Source organism: Papio anubis, chromosome 1, assembly GCF_008728515.1.
Source record: "Papio anubis isolate 15944 chromosome 1, Panubis1.0, whole genome shotgun sequence".
NCBI classification, from domain to species: Eukaryota; Metazoa; Chordata; class Mammalia; order Primates; family Cercopithecidae; genus Papio; species Papio anubis.
Window position 1 is genome coordinate 1,560,730 of NC_044976.1, and position 22,533 is coordinate 1,583,262.

At 63.1% G+C, this 22,533-nt stretch overlaps 1 protein-coding gene across 6 annotated transcripts in view; it reads left to right on the forward strand.

Moving 5' to 3' along the window:
- Positions 1-22,533, forward strand: part of PLCH2 (phospholipase C eta 2) — a 74,066-nt gene that overhangs the window by 40,959 nt on the left and 10,574 nt on the right. For 3 of the 6 annotated variants that reach the window (XM_031663747.1, XM_031663750.1, XM_031663748.1), the window contains exons 2-12: positions 5,835-5,981; positions 7,072-7,315; positions 7,523-7,652; positions 11,595-11,765; positions 13,907-14,000; positions 14,173-14,376; positions 14,575-14,695; positions 16,486-16,657; positions 17,040-17,147; positions 18,459-18,602; positions 21,974-22,066. In XM_031663747.1, coding sequence (XP_031519607.1) covers positions 5,835-5,981; positions 7,072-7,315; positions 7,523-7,652; positions 11,595-11,765; positions 13,907-14,000; positions 14,173-14,376; positions 14,575-14,695; positions 16,486-16,657; positions 17,040-17,147; positions 18,459-18,602; positions 21,974-22,066 — 1,628 coding nt within the window. Of the gene's footprint in view, positions 1-3,695; positions 4,104-5,834; positions 5,982-7,071; positions 7,316-7,522; positions 7,653-11,594; positions 11,766-13,906; positions 14,001-14,172; positions 14,377-14,574; positions 14,696-16,485; positions 16,658-17,039; positions 17,148-18,458; positions 18,603-21,973; positions 22,067-22,533 lie in introns of those variants that run through there. The other 3 variants (XM_009214244.3, XR_001900426.3, XM_009214399.3) reach the window with 3 other exon arrangements.

Consider the following 22,533-nt stretch of genomic DNA (forward strand, 5'->3'; position numbering starts at 1 on the left):
AGGCACAGCCCTGTGGGGGCTTCAGAGGGCGACACGGGTGGGCCTGGTGGAAGGTCCTGCTGAAAGGCAGCAAGCGTTGGGAGAGGAGGGGGCTTAGAGGCAGCCAGGGCCGCCTCTGGACAGGCCTGGAAGAGGTGGGGCCCCTGCCCGCCCCATACGTGCTTTCGAAGGGAAGAGGTTGGTGGAGGGGCGTGTGCAGTCCCCGTACCCCCGTCGTGGGAGGGGCTGCGGCACCCAAAGGTGCCCCAGGTGTGTGTACGCGCCGGGAGGCCTGTGGGTGTGATTTGTGGGTTTTGTTGGAAGGTTCCATTGATTTTCCAGCCTTCCCCGGGGAGAGGCGGAGACGCTGAGCCCCCGCCGGCCCCTTGTCGATGACAGCTGCGAGGCCCGTGCTGCCTGCTGTGTTAGGACAAGATTGATCTCCGCCATAAAAACAAAATTAAGCCAACACCGCCCTGGCTTCTGACAGCACACGCTCGTCCTCTAATCCGCTGCCACCCGCCCGGTTCCAGCCTTGGGAAGAAAGGAAGGGGCTGCAGGAGCAAACTTCTCAGAGTGGGGAAACTGAGGCACTGAGCCAGGGAGGACAACCCAAGGTCAGGGGCAGGTCCAGGACCCCTGCTTCCCAGCAGCCGCCAGAGCCAGGCAGTCAGGGTGAGCCGGTGCAGCCCAGGTGCGGGGGCCGAGCCCAGGGGATCACGGGCGCCTTCCTCTGGGTGTCACCGTGGGGCCCGCACAGCCCTCCCGTGCGCTCTCCCCACCTGGGGTGCGGCCCCGTCTGCCCGCCCATCCGCCTGTCTGGGTGCATCTGTGTGGGAGGCTTCTCCAGGCCCAGGGCTGAAGCCGACCAGACCCTGGAGAGCTGCACCCAGGACACCAGTGTGGACGCTGGCTCCTGTCACCTCCTCAGCGCAGGCCTAGTGGCCTTAGCCGCCTCTGTCTTGCCCGTCCCTCCTTGTCCACCTGTGTCCAGCCAGTGCCTGCTGTGTGCTGGGTCATGGCCTCACAGGGGCAGAGCAGGGAGAAGGACTTGAGGTCCCTGCCCCAGGGATGTCTCGGGGTCAGGCAGTGCTCTGAGACTGGGGAGCCCCACCGTGGTGTGCAGGTACCTGGGGGAGCAGCAGGTGAGCCAGGGCCCTCCTCTACCCGACGGAGCCTGTATCTGCCCCTGACCAGGACTGCCGGCCCCTCCCAGTCTGGCCCCCGGCACCGGCCCACAGTCAGGTGCATTGTTTCAAGCCCACCTGAGCTCCCACATCAGGTGTCCTGGCTCAGGCTGACGGGAGGGGCCGAGCGGCCTGGGGTGGGTGTGGACCATGGCTGAGGGCTGGGCCCCTGTGTGGAACTGCAGAGCAGAGCATGGCTTCCTCGACTTCCCTGTGGGCTTTCAGGATGGCCGGCCCCTGGCTCAGGGCAGGCAGGGTGAGCATGGGGGCCGGCCAGTGCAGGCTGTGGGGCTGGGCTCGCCTGCCGGCATGGGGGTGGGGCACCCCCTCCCTGACCTTGTGTGGGGGCTGGACTGGGCCCTGGGCTGGTTCATAGGCAGCACGTAGGGAGGGGTTTTAAGTCCCTGGGCCTGGGCCCCTGCCACGTCTCTTGGCCTGGGGCACCCCTGGCTTCACTCTGCAGCTGCAGTTTTGTGTCTGCCTGAGTTTTGGAGGGGAGTGGGCGGTCCCTTTGGTCCTCAGGGCAGGCAGGGCAGCCCCCCGGCAGAGGCCTGCGTCAGGAAGGATTAGCCGGGCCTCCACCTGCCTGGTCAGTGGAGGAGCCCGACTCGGCTGCTGAGGAGGTCAGGGGACCTGGGGTGCAGGAGCCTGGGCCCCACGCTGGGGGGCTGGGGCCAGGCACTCTATGTGTGGCCCCTCTCAGAACCCCTGCCCAGGCAGATGGGGGCCTCTGCGCCCTAACCCCAGCTGATGGGGGATCAGCTAGTGGCTGAGAGCTTAAGGGAGAGAGGGAGGGGGCAGAGGCCCAGCCTTGGGGAGCTTCGAGGAGGGACGGGTGACAGACGGGAGCACCCCCAGCCGGGGCCAGGCCCAGGGTGAGGGAAGAGCAGGTGTGTCGCAGGCCAGGAGGCCTCTGAGGTGCAGGAAGGAGAACTGGACCCCTGTGTCAGAGTGGAAGCCCTCAGCAGCCCAGTGTGGGGTGGGCAGGGGCCCTGGGCCAGGGCTGTGGCCGTCTGGTCTGTCTCCAGGCCCTCGGGCCACCTCCTGGCCCCTGTGTTGCCCCTTACACGGTGGCTGTGCCCCGAGGCCCTGTCTTCCTGAGGATGCCCGGGACTCCAGCCCCTCTCCTCTCTCCACGGCTCATGACTCCCTAATCTAATTCCACGGCAGAGCCCAGAAACGCCTGCTGACCTGCTTCCGCCAAGAGCAGCAGAGCCTGTGACGGGGCCCCTGGTGGGGCCTGGGTTCACTCTGCGCTGATTGCATCTGATCTGGCTGGGTGTGGCCCCGGTCGTCAGTGGTCAGCCAGAGATGCATGGCCATCTCCTCAGGGACTGCCACCTCCCACGCCTGACCTTGGCCCTGGAGCTCTGCCAAGATGCCCAGCCCTGGCACCTCCCTGTCCTGGGTTCTGCAGGCCAAACTCCTCCCCTGGTGTCAGGGGAGGAGGGCAACTGCCCGGCACCTTGCAGTCCTTGTTGCTGGAGCCAATAGAGCCTGGGCAGTAGGTGGGAAGAAGGGCAGGGTTCCCCCCAGCGTAGTCATGAAGCACGGGCATGGCCAGGACACAGGTGGCTGGTGTTCAGCCGGGGTCTGCCACCTCCCATTCCCACAGCTGCCCCTGGTGTCCCGGCCTGGACTCAGGGATGGGAGAGCCTGTGCCGTCCTGCAGTGCTGGGCCAGTAAACAGGGTGGGCTGTGTGGTCCTGGTGGCAGTGGGACCTGAGTCCTTACCTCAGTGGGAGCTGAGACAGTGGGGTGGGTCCTCCTTGGGTGCGGCCCTTCTCCAGGTCAGACAGCTGTCATCCTTGTAGGGCAGAATGTGGGGACAAACGTGCCCTGGGCATGGGGCCACCTCCTCCGCCACGGCTCGGTGACCGGGGAGAAAGGTCAGGCTGGGGCTGCAGCTGCATGAGGGAGACACGGAGACCCCAACCCAGGCTCAAGGACCCACGTCCTTGGGCCTGGGCTGGGAGTTGCTGCTGAAAGCGCTCCAGCTTGGCTCCCCTCTGCAGCCACCAGGCTGGGCGCTGTGGGGATGAGGTGAGCTTCTGCCCCTGCTCCGAGCCGCCTGCCTCTGGACTTTGGGGATCCACTCAGAGGTCCCCATAAGTAGGGATGCGGGGTGAGGGCAGGGACCACTCCAGGCCCAGCCTCGGCATCCGTGGTGGGCACACAGCGGGGAGGCCCACCCCACACAGGGTCCTCTGAGGATGGTGCCCTGCAGGCCTTCCAGTTGCACCCTCTGGGTCCCAGGAGGACCCCTGTTGGTCCTGCTCTTGTCCTGCAGCCCTGGTGTGGGTCTGGACCTTGGTCTCAGGAGGGCCCCCACTGGTCCTGCTCTTGTCCCGCAGCCCTGGTGTGGTTCTGGTAGTCTGGGCCTTGGGAAACACTGTTGCCTCCACAGTGCCCTCCTGTCCCCAGCTGGGAGTTCCCTCGGCCTAAATCCTCTGCCAGCTGGGCTGGAGCTGGGATTAGCACAGGGATTGGGCCCGGGGCTGGGCGGGGCTGAGGCCCTTCGCTCCCCCAGCCTTGGGAGGCGGCTGCGTCAGGGACTCCTTGGTGGCCCTGGAGGGTGGGTAGGCTGGCCTGGGGGCCATCAGGCCAGCAGGTGACGGTCAGGCCAATGCCAGCCGGGCCCGGGCACAGCCCTGTGCGGGCTTCAGAGGGCCCTGAGGAGGAGGAGGAAGAGGCGGAGGAGAGAAGGCCCCACAGAGGTCCTGCCGCCAGCACTGCCAGTGCCTGACCTCTGCTGCCTGATGGCCGGGGGAGGCCTCTGTGGCCTCCGTGAACCGCCCGGCTGTCGTCAGGACATGTCTGGCCCCTGGCCCTCCCCTGAGAGCCGGACCAAGGGAACGGTGGCCTGGCTGGCGGAGGTACTCCTCTGGGTTGGAGGGAGTGTGGCGCTGTCTTCACAGTGGCAGCTCGACCCCCTGGGTAAGAAGGGGCAGGGGAGTGACCCGGAATGAGTGCTGGCCCTGTCCAGGTGCCTGGTGGGTGGGGGCTGCTCCTGGAGGTGGCGGAAGCCTGGGCCTCCATCCCATCCCTGCACTCGCCTCTCCCGTCCCCCTGGGTGCTCTAGGGGTCATGTGGGTCCAGCAGCGTCGGCCGGCCCTGCCCTTCGGCCGCTCAGAGGCATGCTCCGCACACCTTGGTCTCCCAGGCACCTGCGGGGCCTGGGGGCTGAACCCAAGGGGCAGGGGGAGATCTCAGGTGGCTCCAATGCTCTCATTAATGGGGTCCCTTGTGCTTTGGGGTCACTGGTGCTTGCAGCCCAGGCAGCTGGGCTGGCGCTGGACATAGGGGCCCTTGCTGTTAGGAGACTCTGCAGAGGAGACTGGCTGGGCATGGCTGGGAGTGGGGAGTGTGTGTCTTGTGGTGGCCTGTGGAGGGCCCTGGTCCATGCTGGCCTGACAGCTCTCTGCTTCAGCGGCAGACGGGGTCCCATCCAGGCTGCCCTGTTGCAGGCCTCTGCCCACCCCCTGCCCCCGTGTCCTGCCTCACCCCTCTCCTGAATCCCTGCAGCCATACCTGTGTCTTCACCTGCCGTGTGCCCCGAAGAGCCCAGCCCCCTGTGCCATGCTTTCCATCCCTTCAGTTCCCCTCTGCTTGTGATCATGTAGTAGCTTCCCCAGGGAGGCCTGGCCAGTACTGCCCTTGGTCCTCCACAACACCCTGCCGGGGTCCCTCAGTGTGCAGACCTGGGGTGGGATTAACGTCTCTGTGCTTTAGCAGATGGTACCTCTGGGACCCAGGCTTTCTGTGAGCAGGTGCACAGGAACCGAGGGGGTGGGACAGCTGACTCTGGCCTGGACTCCCTGGAGCCTGCAGCCCCCTCCCCTGGGACAAGCTACAGCAGGAGGCTGAATGGGCAGAGGAGGGGAGAGAAGGAACGAGGCAGGCGGCCTGAGGGAGGGGAGGGGTTGTGAAGCTCGGATCCGGCACCACAGCCTCCCAAGTCCATACTGCTGTGTGGGGCCTGGGACGTGGACATTTGTGGCACCATTCGTGGCCCTTGTTGCACATGAGGGGTGAGGGCTTTCCTGGAGACACCCCAGGCAGGGGCATAGTCAGGAATGTGACTGTTTGCTCCCAGAAGTGGCCTGTGACCGGGGGCGGGGGCGGGGGCGGGGGCATGGGTTGCTGCCTGTTAGGCCCACCCTGTGCCTGGCAAGGGGCCTCCACCTCACTGTGGCCCCAGACAGCAGGCCCAGCCACCTCGTCTGTCTTGCCTTGCGCCCGGCCTTCCCACTGTTGAGTTCAGTGCTGGCTCCGTCTGAGTGGTGGCTCTGGGGGCCCCAGACCCAGCACCAGTTCCCAGGGCTGCTGGGACTGGTCCAGGAGGTGTTGGGAGCGGCAGGTGGCTAAGCAGGGTGGGGAGCAGGGTCCTCAGTCCCCAGGACCATCTGGGGAGGAGTGGCGGGGCCCAGCTGGGCTGTGTGACCCAGGCAAGCCGGCACCTGGGGTGGAGGTGGCCCTGGGCTCTGGCCTTTGCCTTGTTGCTGGCAGGGTGGTCTGGGTGGGGCCGGGCGAGGTGAGGTGTGGCTGTGCCTCTGTTGATGGCCGTGTGTCTCCTGTGAGGTGTGGCCGTGCCTCCGCTGATGGCCGTGTCTCTCCCGTGAGGAGTGGTCGTGCCTCTGCTGACGGCCGTGTCTCTCTCATGTCCAGTGGAGCGGTGCATGGGTGCCATGCAGGAGGGGATGCAGATGGTGAAGCTGCGTGGCGGCTCCAAGGGCCTGGTCCGCTTCTACTACCTGGACGAGCACCGCTCCTGCATCCGCTGGAGGCCCTCACGCAAGAATGAGAAGGCCAAGAGTGAGTAGGAGCCCTGGGGAGGGGGGCAGGTCAGAGTCCCCGGGGGGACACGAGGGTAGGGACCTTCCCAGGGCAGCCACTGATGGCTGAGGAGCAGCGAGACCCTAGGCCTGGAAACCTCTGGGCTCAGTGACCTTGGGGATCCACAGTGACCTCTGGGCTGTGGGGTGGGAGGATCCAGGTCCCCTGCCCGCCTGGCAGAGCTCCCTGGGACTCAGGAGCAAGTAGCGCTGCGCCCAGCCCTGTGCTGAGTGCTGGGCTGGGAGGAGGAGCACAGCATTGTCCGTCTAGCTGGGGAGGTTACAGCTCCCCATAAACAGAAACGAGCCCCACAGGGGTATGCTGATGGGTGGCCCAGGCAGCCACTGGGCAGGGCCGCTGGAGGGAGCAGGGGCCACCGGAGATGGAGGCTCTGTGCAGGGGTGCGCGGGCAGGGTTGAGGCACACGGGGAACGGGGTGGAGTCCCACAGTTTGGGGAGAGACATGGCAGTCCTCAAAGGCTGGGATAAGGGTGCAGCCAGGGTCTCCGCGGGCTTTGCTGATGGGCAGGACCCAGGCATGCCCGGCAAGGCCTCAGCCCAGCAATTGCCAAGCATGTAGCCACTTTGGGCCCCTGGAGAGAGCCGCGCTGTGGAGCCCCCAGGCGGTCCTGAGGTCATGACAGCCTCGATGCACCTGAGCACAGAGGTGGGGCTCCCTGGAGCCGCTGTCCCCACCTGTGGCACTGGGGCCCTGGAGGTGGCCCGGGGCTTCCTTGGAACGTGGAGACGTGCTGGTTAAACGTGGAGCCCTGGGCCAGCCGGGCACCGGGGGCTGCAGGTGGGGGGAGGCGGACGCTTTCCTTCGTGGGGGCTGTGTCTTTTCCACAGGAAAGGGAAAGGGGGAGGGACACGGGTCAGCAGTGGGGGGCTGTGCAGTCTCGCAGATCTTCACCCTTTGTTCTTGAACCCTGGACCCTGGGCCCTGCCGAGGGTCCCGCATAGGTGGGCAAGGAGCTCCCAGCTGCTTGGTCACTGCTGTGTTGGGGCTGCTGGCAGGGGGACGCTGGGCCCCAGCTGGCCTGACCTGTGCTCCCTCCCCACCCCGCAGTCTCCATCGACTCCATCCAGGAGGTGAGTGAGGGGCGGCAGTCGGAGGTCTTCCAGCGCTACCCCGATGGCAGCTTTGACCCCAACTGCTGCTTCAGTATCTACCACGGCAGCCACCGCGAGTCGCTGGACCTGGTCTCCACCAGCAGCGAGGTGGCGCGCACCTGGGTCACTGGCCTGCGCTACCTCATGGCCGGCATCAGCGACGAGGACAGCCTGGCTCGCCGCCAGCGCACCAGGGACCAATATCCTTGGGCACTGAGCAGGCAGGGCAGACCCAGGGACCGGCCCCTTGGCTGCCCACCCTGGGAGGGCCCCTGCCCTTTGCCGGGTCACATGTTGGGGAAGCGGCCAGTAGGCTGGGGTCCCCTATTCCTTCCTACCTAGGCCAGAGGGTGGGGGCGGTGGAGCTGGACCCGTGGATCCCTGTTGGCCCCTAACTCGGCACCAAAGTGGCTGAAGCAGACGTTTGATGAGGCCGACAAGAACGGGGATGGCAGCCTGAGCATCGGCGAGGTCCTGCAGCTGCTGCACAAGCTCAACGTGAACCTGCCCCGGCAGAGGGTGAAGCAGATGTTCAGGGTAAGGCGAGCCTCGAGGGGAGCACCCCAGCCCTGGCGGGGCCCAGTTTCTTGTTACTTTCCCCGTGTGGCCCTCGCCCAGCCACCCTGATGTTAGGAGTTATGAAAATGCAGCCTTCAGCTGAGCTGCAGCCTTTATTGTCTGTAATTAGTTTCTGTTTCCGGAACGCCTGCTGGGCCGGGGGAGAGAAACTCTGCCCGTCAGCAGGTCCTGGTTCCGGGCGGCGCCGGCTGAGCCAGCAAACCAGGCCCTAGGGCCTTGCTGCTTTGCTGCAGCTTGGAAAGTGGGTTCTGTGGGCGCAAGCGCCAGGCCCCGGGGTCTCTGACACACACACAGGTGCACACACATACATGCACGTGCATAAATATGTGCACACACATGTGCACACACACATATGCACACAGGCACGCACATGCACACGCGTGCACACACACACACATGCTCACAGTCTGACAGCTCCGCCGTGTCCAGCCCCTGTCAGCTCCTGCCTGCTCCTGCCTGTTCTCACTGTAGATGGCTGGTCATGCCTGGCTGGAGTGAGGGAGGCTGGACTGTTCACAGCACGGGGTTTGTGCGTGAGTTAGGGGCTGGGTGCTCGCAGACACTCTGGGGACTGTCCGGGGCTCGTGAAGGCCCCAGTGGGGAGACAGTCTGCCTGGGCTGTGGTGGCTGGCAGGTGGCTGAGTCTGCACGTCTGCACCCCCTCTCCCTGCCTGCCTAGGGCCATCCCCAGCCACATTCTGGGCTCAGGGGCAGCTCTGGGGCCAGCAGGCCCCTCCACAGAGTTGAGACTGTGCCAGGGCCCGGGCAGCAGGCTGGCTTAGGGTGTGGGCTCCAGAGTGGCCTCTGAGTGGGAGAAGACAGATGCCCCTCACTGAATCCAGCAAGAGCGCACGGCTTCTGGGGCCTGAAGGTCCAACCAGACCTCCCTAAGGGAACTCTAGGCAGGCGGAGGCAGGACCAGGCTGCAGGGCTGGCTGTGGAGAGGAATGGCAGGGCAGCTGTTGCTGTCACGTCACAGGCCTGGCACTCCAGCCCTATGCAGTGGAGGCCCAGTGGCCCTGGCCTTTGGTGGTCAAGCCAGGTGGAGATGGCCCCAGTTTCAGAGTGCTGGGCCTCCCCGCCCGTCTGTGCTGCATCCTCTGTCGGCCCTGCAGAGCCGAGGGAAGAAGGAGCCTGCAGCCAGGCTGGAGGGGCTCTGAGAAGTGGCATCAGCTTCACTGTAGAGAAATCTGGAAACAGCTCCCATTGCCTGGCACGGCCGAATCAGAGACGTGCATGGTGGATAAACACTTGGCTTGAGGCTAATTTCATCAAACCTAAGATAAGGCTGGAAGTGGGCTGGACCCAGTGGGGCCTAATTGCCAAAGAGTGTGCTGGGTGGGCGCCGAGGCAGGCTCGGCCGAGGTACATGTTCAACAGCGGTGGCTTCCCTTTGTGGAAAGAAAAGATACCGCGTGACTGTCAGGGGCGTTCTAGGGTTGGGCTCAGGCCCCCTGAGGGCCTCACTGTCCGAGCATTTTTGTTCCTGCTCATTGGCGAGTGGCTCACCCTGGCACACAGCCACTCTGGAAGGGCTGCATCTCTGCCCAGCTTAGCCACAGGCCCTGGAAGGGCCACCAGCCCAGACTCTGTCCCACGGGGACCCTTTGAGCTGCAGCCTGTCCCCTTCACGGCTGTCCTGGGTACAGTGAGTGGGCACCCCCAGACTTGGGGCTACCCTCACACCTTGCACCAGGCAACCCGGGGCTTCATCTGGTGTTGCTGGGTCCCAGTGCATGTGGCTTTAGCTGGGCCCTTCATGCCATGCTGGCCTCATCCCAGCCTTAGTGTGGGCACACAGCCTGTCCCTGGGGTCCTGACCTTCACGCTAAGCCATGGGTGTAGGGCATGCAGCAGCCAGGGCTCTGCCCTGGGGACAGGGACAAAGGGGGTGATGGGGCCACCCGACTAGTGACTCCCCTGGCACAGAGGGGATCCCAGGGGAGCTGGCACCACCACCCCTGGCCACCACAGATCGTGGCCCCAGGAGGAGGCAAGGCTGTTCCCCAGCGCAGGCTGGTGGCTGCTGCTGTCCATGGTGCTGAGCTGGCCCTGGTCCCTGTTCAGCTGAGGCACGTCTGGAGGCCGAGGCAGGGCCCTGGGCACTCTCCATTGAGCTGTCCTGAGAAGTGTGGCCAGCGTGCAGGTAGCCCTTTGTGGCCTGCTCCCTCAACCGCACTCTGGGCTCCTTGCAGGCCCCCTTGGAGCCCCCAGGTGGGCTGCTGAGAGCACGCCGTCCTGAGCCTATGTGGGCTCTGGGAAGAGGACCTGGTGGGGCTTGTCTGAAAGCCCGAATCACGAAGCCTCTAGGCTACCACTGTGGCGGATGCAGCACCTCCTCGACTTTTGGAGGCATTTCCTGATCTCGGGGTACCCAGTCTGGGCCTTCCGTGGAGGCCCGAGGGCTCAGCCAGTGTAGGTGGACACCTGCCGGCTGGGTGTTGGTGTGGCCAGGCCTGGGGTGAGCAGGCACAGGGCAGAACCCTGCCTTCAAGGTACATCTGATCAGTCCATCCCATCTCTGGCCACATCCTCAGTGGGGGGCCAGGGCCGAAGTGACAGCAGGCGGCTCACCGGGAGCCTAGGACCCTCAAGATGCTGGGCAGCTGGGCATGTGTGAAACGAGCTGTCGGGGCTGCCCCTGCCTGAAATGTTGAGCTCTGGAACTCGTTGAAGAGCAGAGCTAGGCACTGCGTCCCTTCGGGCCTGGTGTTTCTCGTGAGTGGCGACTGAGCTGGGGTGTCACACTGGGGCCGTGTCACCTCCAAGTAGGTCATGCTCTCACTCTGCCCTGCCCAGCCCTGGGCTCCCATACCCTTGTGAGGTAAAGGCCTCAATCCTTAGGGCTCAGGGATTTCAAGCATCCCCTTCCATGGGGACTTTATTGCTGCCATGGGATTCCCACGGCCCCTGTATCACCTTGGGCTTCTGCTGGGCTGCCCGGCCTCCAGCCCAGGGGATGTTGTTGACCCCCATGTGGGTGGCATTGACTGACTCCCATGTGAGGTGGCATTGGCACCTGTGTGGGGAGCGTTGACTTCCATGTGGGTGGCATTGATTCTTGTGTGGGTGGCATTGACTCCTGGGTGGGGTGTTATTGGCTCCCGTGTGGCGGGCATTGGCTCCCGTGTGGGTGGCATTGGCTCCTGTGTGAGGTGGTGTTGACTCCCATGTTAGGTGGCGTTGGCTCCCAGGGGGGGGGGGTGGAGTCCCGTGTGGGGGGGGGGTTGGGCGGGGGGGGGGGGGGGGGTGGGGGCGCGCGTGTGGGGGGGGGTGTTTTTGGCTACCGTGTGGGTGTTGTTGACTCCCGTGTGGGGTGTTTTTGGCTCCCGTGTGGGTGGTGTTGGCTCCCGTGTGGGTGGTGGTGACTGCTGTGTGGGGGAGTGTAGACTCCCCTGTGGGTGGTGGTGGCTTCCGTGTGGGAGGTGTTGGCTCCCATGTGGGTGGTGTTGGCTCCCGTGTAGGTGGTGTTGACTCCCGTGTGGGTGGTGTTGACTCCTGTCTGGGTGATGTTGGCTCCCATGTGGGTGGTGTTGGCCCCCCTGTAGGTGGTGTTGACTGCTGTGTGTGGGGGTGTAGACTCCCATGTGGGTGGTGGTGGCTTCCGTGTGGGTGGTGTTAACTGCTGTGTGGGGTGAGTATATGGAGTTGGCTGTGGGTTGAAGGTGAAAGGCATATGGCGTTGGGCAGGTGCGTCAGTTCTGCATTTTCATGGGGCTGTCCTCATGGTGGGTGGGCCCGTGCCCTGGGGAGTGACTGGAGGCTGTGACAAGAGCAGTGGAGTAGAGGAGGGTGGGCTTGAGTGTTGGTCTTGACTGGGGAGCGGGGCGGCCCTGAAGGACCCCTGTGCACATAGCCCTGGTCGAGGTGCCAATGGGGACCCAAGGTCTTGCACTGCAGGAAGCAGATACTGACGACCACCAAGGGACGCTGGGTTTTGAAGAGTTCTGTGCCTTCTACAAGATGATGTCCACCCGCCGGGACCTCTACCTGCTCATGCTGACCTACAGCAACCACAAGGACCACCTGGATGCCGCCAGCCTGCAGCGCTTCCTGCAGGTGGAACAGAAGGTGCGCTGCCCGGGCAGGTGTTGGGGGCCCAGCCATCAGGCCTTGCCTTCTGTTCTGAGCTTTGAGCTTCACAGTCAGGGGACAGTGGTGATGGGGGAGCTGCCTGAGGCTATCCCAGGCCATCCCTGGGCTACCTGGGCTCATGCCCCTGCTCTGAGATGGAGAGATTAGGGTGGGGCAGGTCACAGCCTGGCATTTGAGAGCCCCCCAAGTTGGCTTTAGTTTTGATATTACAGGGTGCACCCTATGGGGCAGCCAAGCAGGTACGGAAGGTTTGTGGTTTCTCCTCCAGGGGCCTCTGAATGGCTTGGTCCTGACTGTGGACACCCTGCGCCTCCCACAGCTTGACCACGCCTCCTGCCTTGGTGTTGAGCATCTTGTGAACTAGCGTTCTGTGGCCCAGCCTTTGAGATCTGCCCCTGTGTTCCAGCCACATGGGTCTGGCTGACTCGCTCCCCTAGGGTGCCAGGCCCGCCACAATGTCCACTCACGTTTGTCCAGCAGATACTCAGATGCCTCGTGGAGTCCAGAGGGGCACGTTCACCCCTTTATTTAGACCCCAAGAAGTCCTGGCCATCCTTAGAGACCAATGCAAAGGCCACGTGCTCCCTGGACGCTGCCCCACTGACCGGGGACCTCATGTCCAGAGGTTCAGGGCTCTGGCCATCTTGTACCAGGCCTAGGCAGAGACTGGGTACCACATGCCCTGGTGGCAGGAGTTGCAGGTCCAGCCAGGCAGTGGACGGGAAGGGCAGAGCCCCAGTGGGGACAGGGCTCCGTGAGAGGGGCTCAGACTCTGTGTGGCCACCCTCCGGCCTTGTAGGAGTGCAGGTGAGGACCCTGGACCCTCCTCAGGGAGGACAGCAGGGACAGGGCAAGCCTTAGGGGACCAAGATGGCTCGGCTTGGGGGTACTGCTCAGGCACCTCCACTCTACTGGCCACCTGCGCTGCGTCAGCCTCTCGGTGATGGTCTGAGGGGGAGGATGGGAATGGCAGGAGGAGCCTTGGGAATCCCAGGTAGGGTCTGGGTGGGTTTTACCCAGGATCTCCCAGCAGTACCCCACCCCCGAGCTTACTACAAACCCAGAGCTGGCCTTTGGGGCTGCCCCTGGGCCTGAGCTCCCGGGATGCCCCGACCTGACGGCGCAGCTTGCCAGGCTCCATCCCGTGGCAGCCGCCTCTCCAATCCTGCAGGCACGATGCCTGGGAGGCATGGCCCAGGCTGGGGAGGCTAGCATCAGCTGGCTGGACCCCACTGTCTCAGACGCCCTGTGCCCTGGCCACCAGGGGCGGCACCGGCATATGTCTGTGGGTGACCTGGCTGCAGACAGTAGGTCCTATGTCCCAGTAAAGGCAGAGGTGGGAACGGGGCCTGGATGGGGGATTGGCAGGCAGAAGTGACCCTTCCCTCCCTGACCTTTGCCCCAAGCCTTCTGGAACCCTCCCTGGACTCAGGAGCCAGAGTCCTCCAGCCAGCAACTGGTGCCCTTTCCTGGCCTCCTGGTTGCTGGGCCTCCCCAGAGGCCCACAGCTGGCTCTGGGATCCCCCACCTGTCACCATGTTCCCAGGGAACTCTGAGAAGCCCCGTCGCTGGGTTGGGTAGCTCCTGGCCCAGCTGCACCATAGCGCCCTGGAGGTTCCTCAGCCTGCGATGCCTGGGGCGGCCTGAGCTGGGCTGGGCTGGACTGTGGTGTTCAGATCTCTTGGGAGGGTTTGTGTGTGGGGACTTGGGCAGACAGTGGGAGGGGCTGCATAAGGGGGCTGCCTGTGCCTGCCTGGCTCTGCCAAGGGGGCATGAAGCTTCTCGCTCTCCTGTACCCACCCATACATGGCCTCTGCTCCACGCCAGGCCCACTCTGGGCCACAGCTCTTGCACTGGTTGGGGGTGATCCAGCTGATGAGATCAGAGGCCCCTCCTGTGCTGTCAGAGTTCACAGTCAGAGCAAGTCATCCAAAAGCCACGTGATCCATGGTAGTCCCAAGTCATGTGACACTGGGGCTGGCTGGCCAGTGCCCCTGGGTACCATGGTCATCCCTGGTGTAAGAGACAGGCAGGGGACAGTGGTGATGGGGGAGCTGCCTGAGGCTATCCCAGGCCAGGGATGGGCTACCTGGGCTCATGCCCCTGCTCTGGCCTAGATGACGGATGTGACCCTCGAGAGCTGCCAGGACATCATCGAGCAGTTTGAGCCATGCCTAGAAAACAAGAGTAAGGGGCTGCTGGGCATTGATGGTGAGTGGGGCGCTGCTCTCAGCCCAGCTGTCCTGGGGTGCTGGAGGGGCAACGAGGGCCCAGCCTGTGGGCCGGGACAGGTTCTCTGTGTTCTGTGTGGCATGGGGGCAGGTGGTCATGAGATGAGGCTGGTGGTGGGCTGACATGGCCCTTATGCCATGCCATCCTGCAGGCTTCACCAACTACACGAGGAGCCCTGCTGGTGACATCTTCAATCCTGACCACCACCACGTGCACCAGGACATGACACAGCCACTGAGCCACTATTTCATCACCTCGTCCCACAACACCTACCTCGTGGGTGACCAGCTCATGTCCCAGTCGCGGGTGGACATGTACGCCTGGGTCCTGCAGGCTGGCTGCCGCTGTGTGGAGGGTAAGCCCTGGACCTCGAGCGGTGGCCGTGGGCTGGCATCTGCTGTGGGAGATGGGCTGCCCCTGAGGAACTCCCTAGGGGGATCTCTGGGCAGAGGCTGGGAGGGCCTCTTCTGTGTCCCTCACTGAGCAATGGGACAGGTTCTGTTTTGGTCGAAGCTCAGCCTGCCTGGGCTGACCAAGGTCTGCCTGCCTACAGTGGACTGCTGGGATGGGCCTGATGGGGAGCCCATCGTGCACCATGGCTACACTCTGACCTCCAAGATCCTCTTCAAGGATGTCATCGAAACCATCAACAAATACGCCTTCATCAAGAATGAGTGAGTGGCTGGGCCTGGGCGGCTGGCCCCAGAGGTGGGCAGCGTAGGGTCTCCAGGCTCTAGCTCTTCCTGCCACACCCACATGTCCTTTCTTTGGGAGCAGTGACTGTGGTGACCAGGGGGCTGGTTTCATTCTGGCATCTCTGGTTGAGGAGAGAGGGCAGGGAGAGATTGTGGCCGCAGGTCTAGGCAGGGACCTCGCAGGAGCAGCTCGTCTACACGCCTGGTGGCACCTCCCAGTGTCAGTGCCCACAGCAGCCGTGGCTCCCACACTCATCACCCCTGAGAAACCACTCTATGTCCAGACTCAATTTGCTGTCACTCAGCTGTGGCTATAGACACTGTTGAAAAAAATCCAATTTAGTTTCTGGAATTAGAAGACCACCTCCCCGTGTGGTTTGAGTTACCTTTAAGTCTTGGCTACGCAAGGCTCGAAGGTGGGGAAGGAGCTAATTGCATGAAGAAAGAGAGGAGAAGCAAGTTTGATTTAGGAGACAGAAATAGATGGGCCTCCCCTGGAAGAGCTGGCCCTTGCTGTCACTGTCTCAAGCCAGCCCCATCCCTGGGACTGTAGGTGGGGAGGGCATTACAGGGCACAGGGGTGGGGATAGGGGGAGGAGGGATGAGCCGGGAGGAGCCAGGGGCCTGCTGGGATCTCAGGACAGGGTTGCACCTGTGACCAGTGTAATTTGTGCAGGCACAATGTTTTCCTGTAGGCCCTGGGCTTCAGGCCTCAGTTTCTTGCCTGAGAAGTGGGGAGATGAGCCCCTGCACCCTGGTGCCCTGCCTGCCTGCTCCACATCACAGGACTTGCTCATCTCTTGCCCTGGTTAACCTCTTGTTCTGGGTCACTTACATTTTCTAAAATAATCATGGCTGCCTTTTGGTAAAAATCCAAGTAAAATGTATACATGGTTAAAAAAAATGAAGCTGAAAAGCTTCTAATTAAAAGTCCCTGGGCCGGGCACGGTGGCTCAAGCCTGTAATCCCAGCACTTTGGGAGGCTGAGACGGGCGGATCACAAGGTCAGGAGATCGAGACCATCCTGACTAACACGGTGAAACCCCGTCTCTACTAAAAAGTACAAAAAACTAGCCGGGTGAGGTGGCAGGCACCTGTAGTCCCAGCTACTTGGGAGGCTGAGGCAGGAGAATGGCGTGAACCTGGGAGGCGGAGCTTGCAGTGAGCTGAGATCGTGCCACTGCACTGTAGCCTGGGCGACAGAGCAAGACTCTGTCTCAAAAAAAAAAAAAAGTCCCTGCTACACTCCCCATTCTGCACTGTGCAGGTAATAACCATGTTCCACCAGATGGTGTGTGCCAGGCTTATGTCTCCTTCTTTATGGGACCAATGTCAGGACCCCAGGGCCATTCAGAGGACAGTGTCCCCAGTATCTAGGTCAAAGGGATTCTATTTCCCAGCCTATCTATTGCTCCACACTGTACCTTGGTTTTGTCCACATCGTTTTAAAACCATGACTTTTTCAAACGTTCCTTTTATTTTCCTGGAGTTTCTAGTTGCCTTTGGTTTTTTCCTTATTGGGGAAAGAAACTCATGCTGTCTTTACCAGTCCCTAAGATTCTCCCAGCTCCTTTCCCACCCACTCAGTTGCTTTTCAAAGCCACTGATGGGTGGGCCACCTCCCAGAGCTGCTGGTAGTCCCAGCTATCCTGGGTTCCTGGTGAAGACCCCTCCTCATTCAATGGTTGGGGTGGGCCCTTGCAGAGGTGGGGCCTACCCATCCTCTGAGGCCCTGGCCTCATCCTGCTCCTTCTGCTTTGGGGCCACAGGTACCCAGTGATCCTGTCCATCGAGAACCACTGCAGTGTCATCCAGCAGAAGAAAATGGCCCAGTATCTGACTGACATCCTTGGGGACAAGCTGGACCTGTCATCAGTGAGCAGTGAGGATGCCACCATGCTCCCCTCTCCACAGATGCTCAAGGGCAAGATCCTTGTGAAGGTGAGTGAGCTCCTGCCCTCCTGGCACCCGCTCACATAGAGTCTCGGGCCTGGGGCAGTGCCCTGCTCCAGACAAGCAGGAGCATCATGCCATCTGTGGGCAGATCTGGGGCGCTGAGGGCTGGCCATGCTCCTGACCTGGCTCCATCTCCCCATGGTGGTCACTCTGGCTCAGGACCTCCTCATGCATATCCAGGCCCTTCCCTCCACACTGCTGCAGCCACAAGGAACTGGCCAGTCTGGCCCCTGCCCCATGACTGAGATTCCAAAACTGAGCTTGAGAAAAGGCCCCTCTCCTTGGTCGGCGGCTCTTTGTGGGTGCCAGGTGCCGGCTTCCCAGCCTTTTCTCCAGGGCCCCTCTCATCGTGCACCGCCTCCCTCAGGGGAAGAAGCTCCCAGCCAACATCAGCGAGGATGCGGAGGAAGGCGAGGTGTCTGATGAGGACAGCGCTGATGAGATTGACGATGACTGCAAGCTCCTCAATGGGGATGTGAGTCGGGCTGGGGGGGGGGGGGCGGGTGCAGCCTGCGGTTCTCAAGAACAGCTGTCCGTCCTTGCTACTGGGGCGAATTAGAAAGGGAGGTGTCCGGGACAGAGGGACATTGGGGCAGATGTGCACAGTGGCCCGGAGCCTGGGGGGTCCTCCCTGCCCACCCACCCCTCTGCATGAGAGCTGCAGGCCTGCCTGTTCCGTTTCAGCTCCCACATTTGAGCTGACTCTTGGGGTGCCATCCACTCCCCCTGCCTTGTCCTCTTGGCCCCTCAGTAAGTGGGGGCAGCACTGGGGGCTGGGTCCCACGCCAGACTCCACCCCATTCCCACTGGTACCTGGCCCACCCAGGCCCTGGCACAGGATTTCCCAGCTTCCTGCCCTTTTTCCCACCAAGTCTGGCCAGACGCTGAGTGGCTGGTAGTCCTGCCCAGCCACCCCCGTGGCCAGTGCTGGCCTCATCTCCAAGCAGTGCCATCTCTAAGGTCAACTCTGATGTGGGGTTCCCATCAGCAGCACCTCCACAGAGTGCTGTCACCGTGTCCCCACCAGGGCCCGGGCGGGGGGCTGCGGAGTCAGGAGCCCCTGACTGTGAGGTGCTGGGCTCGGGGGCGCCGATCTCCTCTCCTCTGGACACTGCTCTGGGGCTGCTGCTGCGAGGCAGCGAAGGCCGTTGCTCCCAGAGGGGCCGTGCATGGGAAGATAATTGTGTGGCGTGTTCCTGGTCACGCGGCCAACCATTTTAGAAAGTCCTGAGGCAGCAGCACTCTTCCTGCCTGGGATGTGCAGCGCACGCCTCTGTGTGGCCTGTGTGACGGCAAAGCCAGCTCCACGGTGCTCCTGGCTCTGTGCCTACTCCAACCTGGCACCAGGGGCATATGACACCCAAGGCCCAGGCCCTGCCCTCAAGGATTCCAAGTTCATCAGGGGCACCCGAGGGGCTGCACTGGCAGGGAAGGGCATCCAGCCCAGCTCAGAGGCCATCCTGAAGTTTGCCCCTGGCCCTGCCATCTTCTGAGGCACATGGCGGCCAGTGGTGGGACTCCAGACCCTGTGCCGCCTGCTGGCACACTGACCTCTCAGGCCACGGGGCCAGAAGCCACACACATTCTGCTGAGGGCAGCCTCATGCTGCTGGAGGAGTCAGGTGGGCCTGGGTTCCTGTCCTGCCTGTGGCTGCCTGCAGGCCCCGAAGTGACTCACGCCTTCCGTGAGCCTGGGGTGGGCAGAGTGCTGTGACCCTGCGGGTTGGCACTGCCACTGCTCACAGGGCTGGGGCAGATGCCAACAGGCCGGCCTCTGGCTCCTGCAGGCATCCACCAATCGAAAGCGTGTAGAAAACATTGCTAAGAGGAAACTGGATTCCCTCATCAAGGAGTCGAAGATTCGGGACTGTGAGGACCCCAACGACTTCTCCGTCTCCACACTGTCCCCATCTGGAAAGCTCGGACGCAAGGTAGAGGCCAAAAAGGTGACACCCCTGATGCCAACAGGTCTCCCCGACAGCCAGCCTGTGGGCCAGCCAGGGCTCCCGAACGTATGGGTCTGTGCGCACACACCTCCAGGTGTGCACTCACACCTGTGCACACACAAATCTGCACACAAGCACACCTCTGTACACACCTCTGCACATACACCTGCATGATCCATACCCACCTACCAGCGGGGTCTCAAAACCCAGTCAGTCGTGGGAGCTGCCCCACTGTGGGGAATTGACGGCCTTCCCTGCCCAGCCCCCCACACACCGCCTGGAGCTGCCTGTGGCCACGTGGGGAAGCTTCCACGTGGAGCGAATGGCCCTCAGGGGCTGTCGTGGCAGACACAGTGGAGTGTGTGTGGGGTGAGAGGTGACAGGCAGGGCGGGCCGGGTCCTGTGGTCACAGAGCCTCCTTGCAGACCTCAAAGGAGCCAGGAGCTGTGGCCGGCAGATCCTGCAGTCCTGCTGTGGGTAGGACCGAGTGGGGAGCGTGGGTGGGCCCTACAGACCCTCCACAGGGTGACAGTGCTGGTGGGCGCCTGTGCTGGGGACAGTCTCCTGGTGCCTGGAGAGCCCTACTGTGCCCTGTGGCACTGGCTCGTTCTGCCTGTCCCTGCAGGGACCTTGCTGTTTTCCTAACCCTTGGAGACAGTGGGAAGGTGACTTCTCCCTGGCCAAGTGGGGGTGCTGTGTCCCCTTCCAGGACCAGTATTTTTAGACTCAGGTGTTTGCGTTTCCGCCCACGGTCCTCGGAGCACTCGGCACAGCTGACACCGCAGGAGAGCTCGAGGAACATGCCCTGTGCAGGTGGCTCTTGCGGGGCCCGAGCTGACAGGCGTTCCTTTATTTTTATCCCAAGGTGTCTAGGTGGGGGAGAGTGGCCATCTGTGGCTCCACTGGGCAGCCAGCTGGGCCTGTGCAAAACCTGGAGATGTGTCTGCAGGTCCAGGAAAGTGATCCCCTGCAGACCTCACGTCTGAGCTGCTGCTGGGGGTTCTGTGCTCAGGGACAGCTTCCTGTAGGAGGAGGAGGGGCTCAGGCACAGCCACTAAGGTTGCAGAAGGAGTGGGAATCCCACCCTGATGAGAGACACTCCCTGCTGGGTGTGGACACATACTCCAGAAGGGTCCCAGAGCCTTTAGCACAGGAGAGGGGCGGAGCTGATCCCAAGGCCAGGCCGGGATGCATTCAGTCCTGGAGCTCACTGGGGGCGTGGCCCAGGTGAAGGGGGTGTCTGTGGGCTGGGGGTCGTGGGAATGGCAAATCCCACTGAGGGACACCTGTGCCTCTCTGTCCCCCTGGGCCAGCCGGTGTCCCCGTGCCCATGAACCTTGAGGACGTGAGGCCTCTACTCATGAGTCCCTGAGGCCCGGGAGCAGGAATGGGTATCTTGGGGAGAGAAGCCGGATGGGTAAGGAGGGCACCCACCCCCAGACAGCTGGGCACAACCCAGTGAGTGCTTGTACTGCCAACAGCCTCGCCCGGCAGGCACCCTTCCCTGAGCACCCCCTTGGGGCCCAGCACCCAGCCTCCCCGACAGAGGCAGGGCTGGGGGGCGGCTGAGACCCTCCACTACCCTCCAGGCCCCCTCGCCTCCTGGGCCTTCTGCTGCCCCTTGGAGCATGGTTGGGTCTTGCTGTGTCCTCTGTTTGGGAGTCCCAGGGGTGACAGCAGGTCTGGCCATGCAGTACGGGCTGTGTCTGGCCGTCCGTCTCCTGGGTCAGTGCGTGCCTCTCCTCGGTCATGCCTGGATTTACAGTCACTCGTGGCTCTGGGTCACTGTGGCGTTTTGGGGATGTTTAAGGAGCTGTGAAGTGTGGTGGCCCCGACTGGCTCCAGGCGCACTGTGAATCCGGCTCCTGGCGCCTCTCCCGGCAGCTGTGGCGTCAATAAATTAAGAGGAAACTGGGGCTGGCTTTTCTGGAGGTGGAGAGAGACGAGCACGTCTGAGAGCCGTGTGGACCTGGACAACCCGGAAGCCTCCTGCTGCGGTGCACGCGGGGCCTCGGGCTCCGGCCAGTGCAGCCTGGTGACGGGAAGGCCCCGCGGCCACTCTGGGCTGTGGGAAGGGCCGTCCAATCCCATCCTGGCTCCCTGTGAGGGTGAAGGAGGGGCAGGGCACACCTCCGGCCCATGGTACCAGAGCACAGGGAGGCTGGCGGGAGCTCCCCGGCCGTGTCAACAGGACCGAGAGGCCCGCCTGGCATGGGGCCTGCGGACACAATGTGTCCTGATTTCCGATGCGTCTGGTGAGGGAGTGTCCAGGCAGGCACAGGTCCAGGCTGGTGAGAGCGGGGAGCAGTAGGAGCAGTTTGCTGCAGCGTGGCTGAGCGCCGAGTCTGTGGTCGTGAGAGCTGCAGTGGCCTCTTTGCAGCAGTGTGGGAGCATCCGCGGGTGTAGGAGGGCGTGTGTGCAGGGGCGTGTTGTGGGTGTTGCAGGGGTGTGTCCAGAGGGGTGGGCGTCTACAGGGGCACGGCCACGGGTGGGTGCTGTGTCCACTTCTGGCGGAAGTTCCTCTCTAACAGGGACCCCTGCTGCAAGCCCAGGGCTTCGCGGTGTTTCAAAGAAAGCAGCCCCCACCCTTGGTGGGGGACAGGATGTGCATGGGAGCCCCTCCTGAGCACAGCCGGGCCATGTTTTGGGGGTGTCTGTGGAGGGGGCTGCAGGGGTCAACTGGTAGCACAGGCTCTGCTGGTTCCATTGGGAATGAGCTTTGGGATGAATGAGCAGTTGGTGATGTGGCCCGGGGTTCAGCGGGGGGCAAGCAGGGGAGCCCCAGATGTGCCTGCTGCTTATACAGTGGTAGGAAGGCTCACAGTGGCTTCCTGGGGTTTCCTGGTTCACAGCCCGCCTCAGGGAGCGCCCACTGGAGCTGTCTGTCTGATGACGTGGTACCTGCGCGTTATGGGAACAGGTCAGGGCGGCAGGGCCACGGAACGCTCGTAAAAGGGTTACGCAAGCAGGCCTGGCCGAGGAATATTCCAGACACACAAATGCAGTTATTATGTAGTCACCACTGGTGGGGAAAAAAGATTCCGAACTTAATGAGTTTAAAATAACGCATGAGAGACGCTGAGGCAGGTGTGAGCACATGTTTCCACTGGGGCCTGCCTTCTAGGCTGCTTCTCCTCAGCAGCTGGCTCTGCCCCAGGGTGGACTGGGAACGGCGGCCACGGGGCTCCCCAACCTGTCCCCGCCCTGCCCTCTCCTCCCCCGTCTGCCTTACTTCAGACCTGGCTCAAGCCCACCTCCTCCAGGAAGGCCTCCTGTGGCGACCAGGGAGCTGTCCCGGCCTCCCTGCCTGGTTCAAGGCTGGGCTCACCATGTCCCTGTCTCTCCCTTGGACTCAGAGCAAGGCTGAAGAGGACGTGGAGTCTGGGGAGGATGCCGGGGCCAGCAGACGCAACGGCCGCCTCGTCGTGGGAAGCTTCTCCAGGCGCAAGGTCCGGCGCAGCTCCCAGGCCAGGGTCCCTGTCTGGGCCCAGTGTTCTCCCTGCTCCCAGTGCCCCAGTGGGCCCTGCCCCAGCCCCCAGGGTTCCCAGCCCCCAGGGTTCCCAGCCTGGCTTGCAGGATCCCTTCTGAGTCGGGCTGAACTATCGGCTGCAGGTGCCAGGGACTGGGCCAGGAGCCTGGGCTCGGAGCTGGTGGGAACAGGTGCCTCGCTGGCTCACATCCCTTCTCTGGCCCACGCTGGCCCTTGTCCCAAGCTCAGGTGCCCTGTGGCTGCCCTGGGTGTCCGCCGGAGCCCAGATTGGGAGGGCACCGAGGAGGCTTTGGCAGGCCCAGCCAGGTGGGATGGACATGGGAGGCTGCGTGGGCCACTGGGGACCCTGGAGGACAGGCCCTCCCCAACCCCCTACCTTCGCCAAGGCCTGACCTGGGCCAGGGGCCCTACAGCTCATGCCTCTGC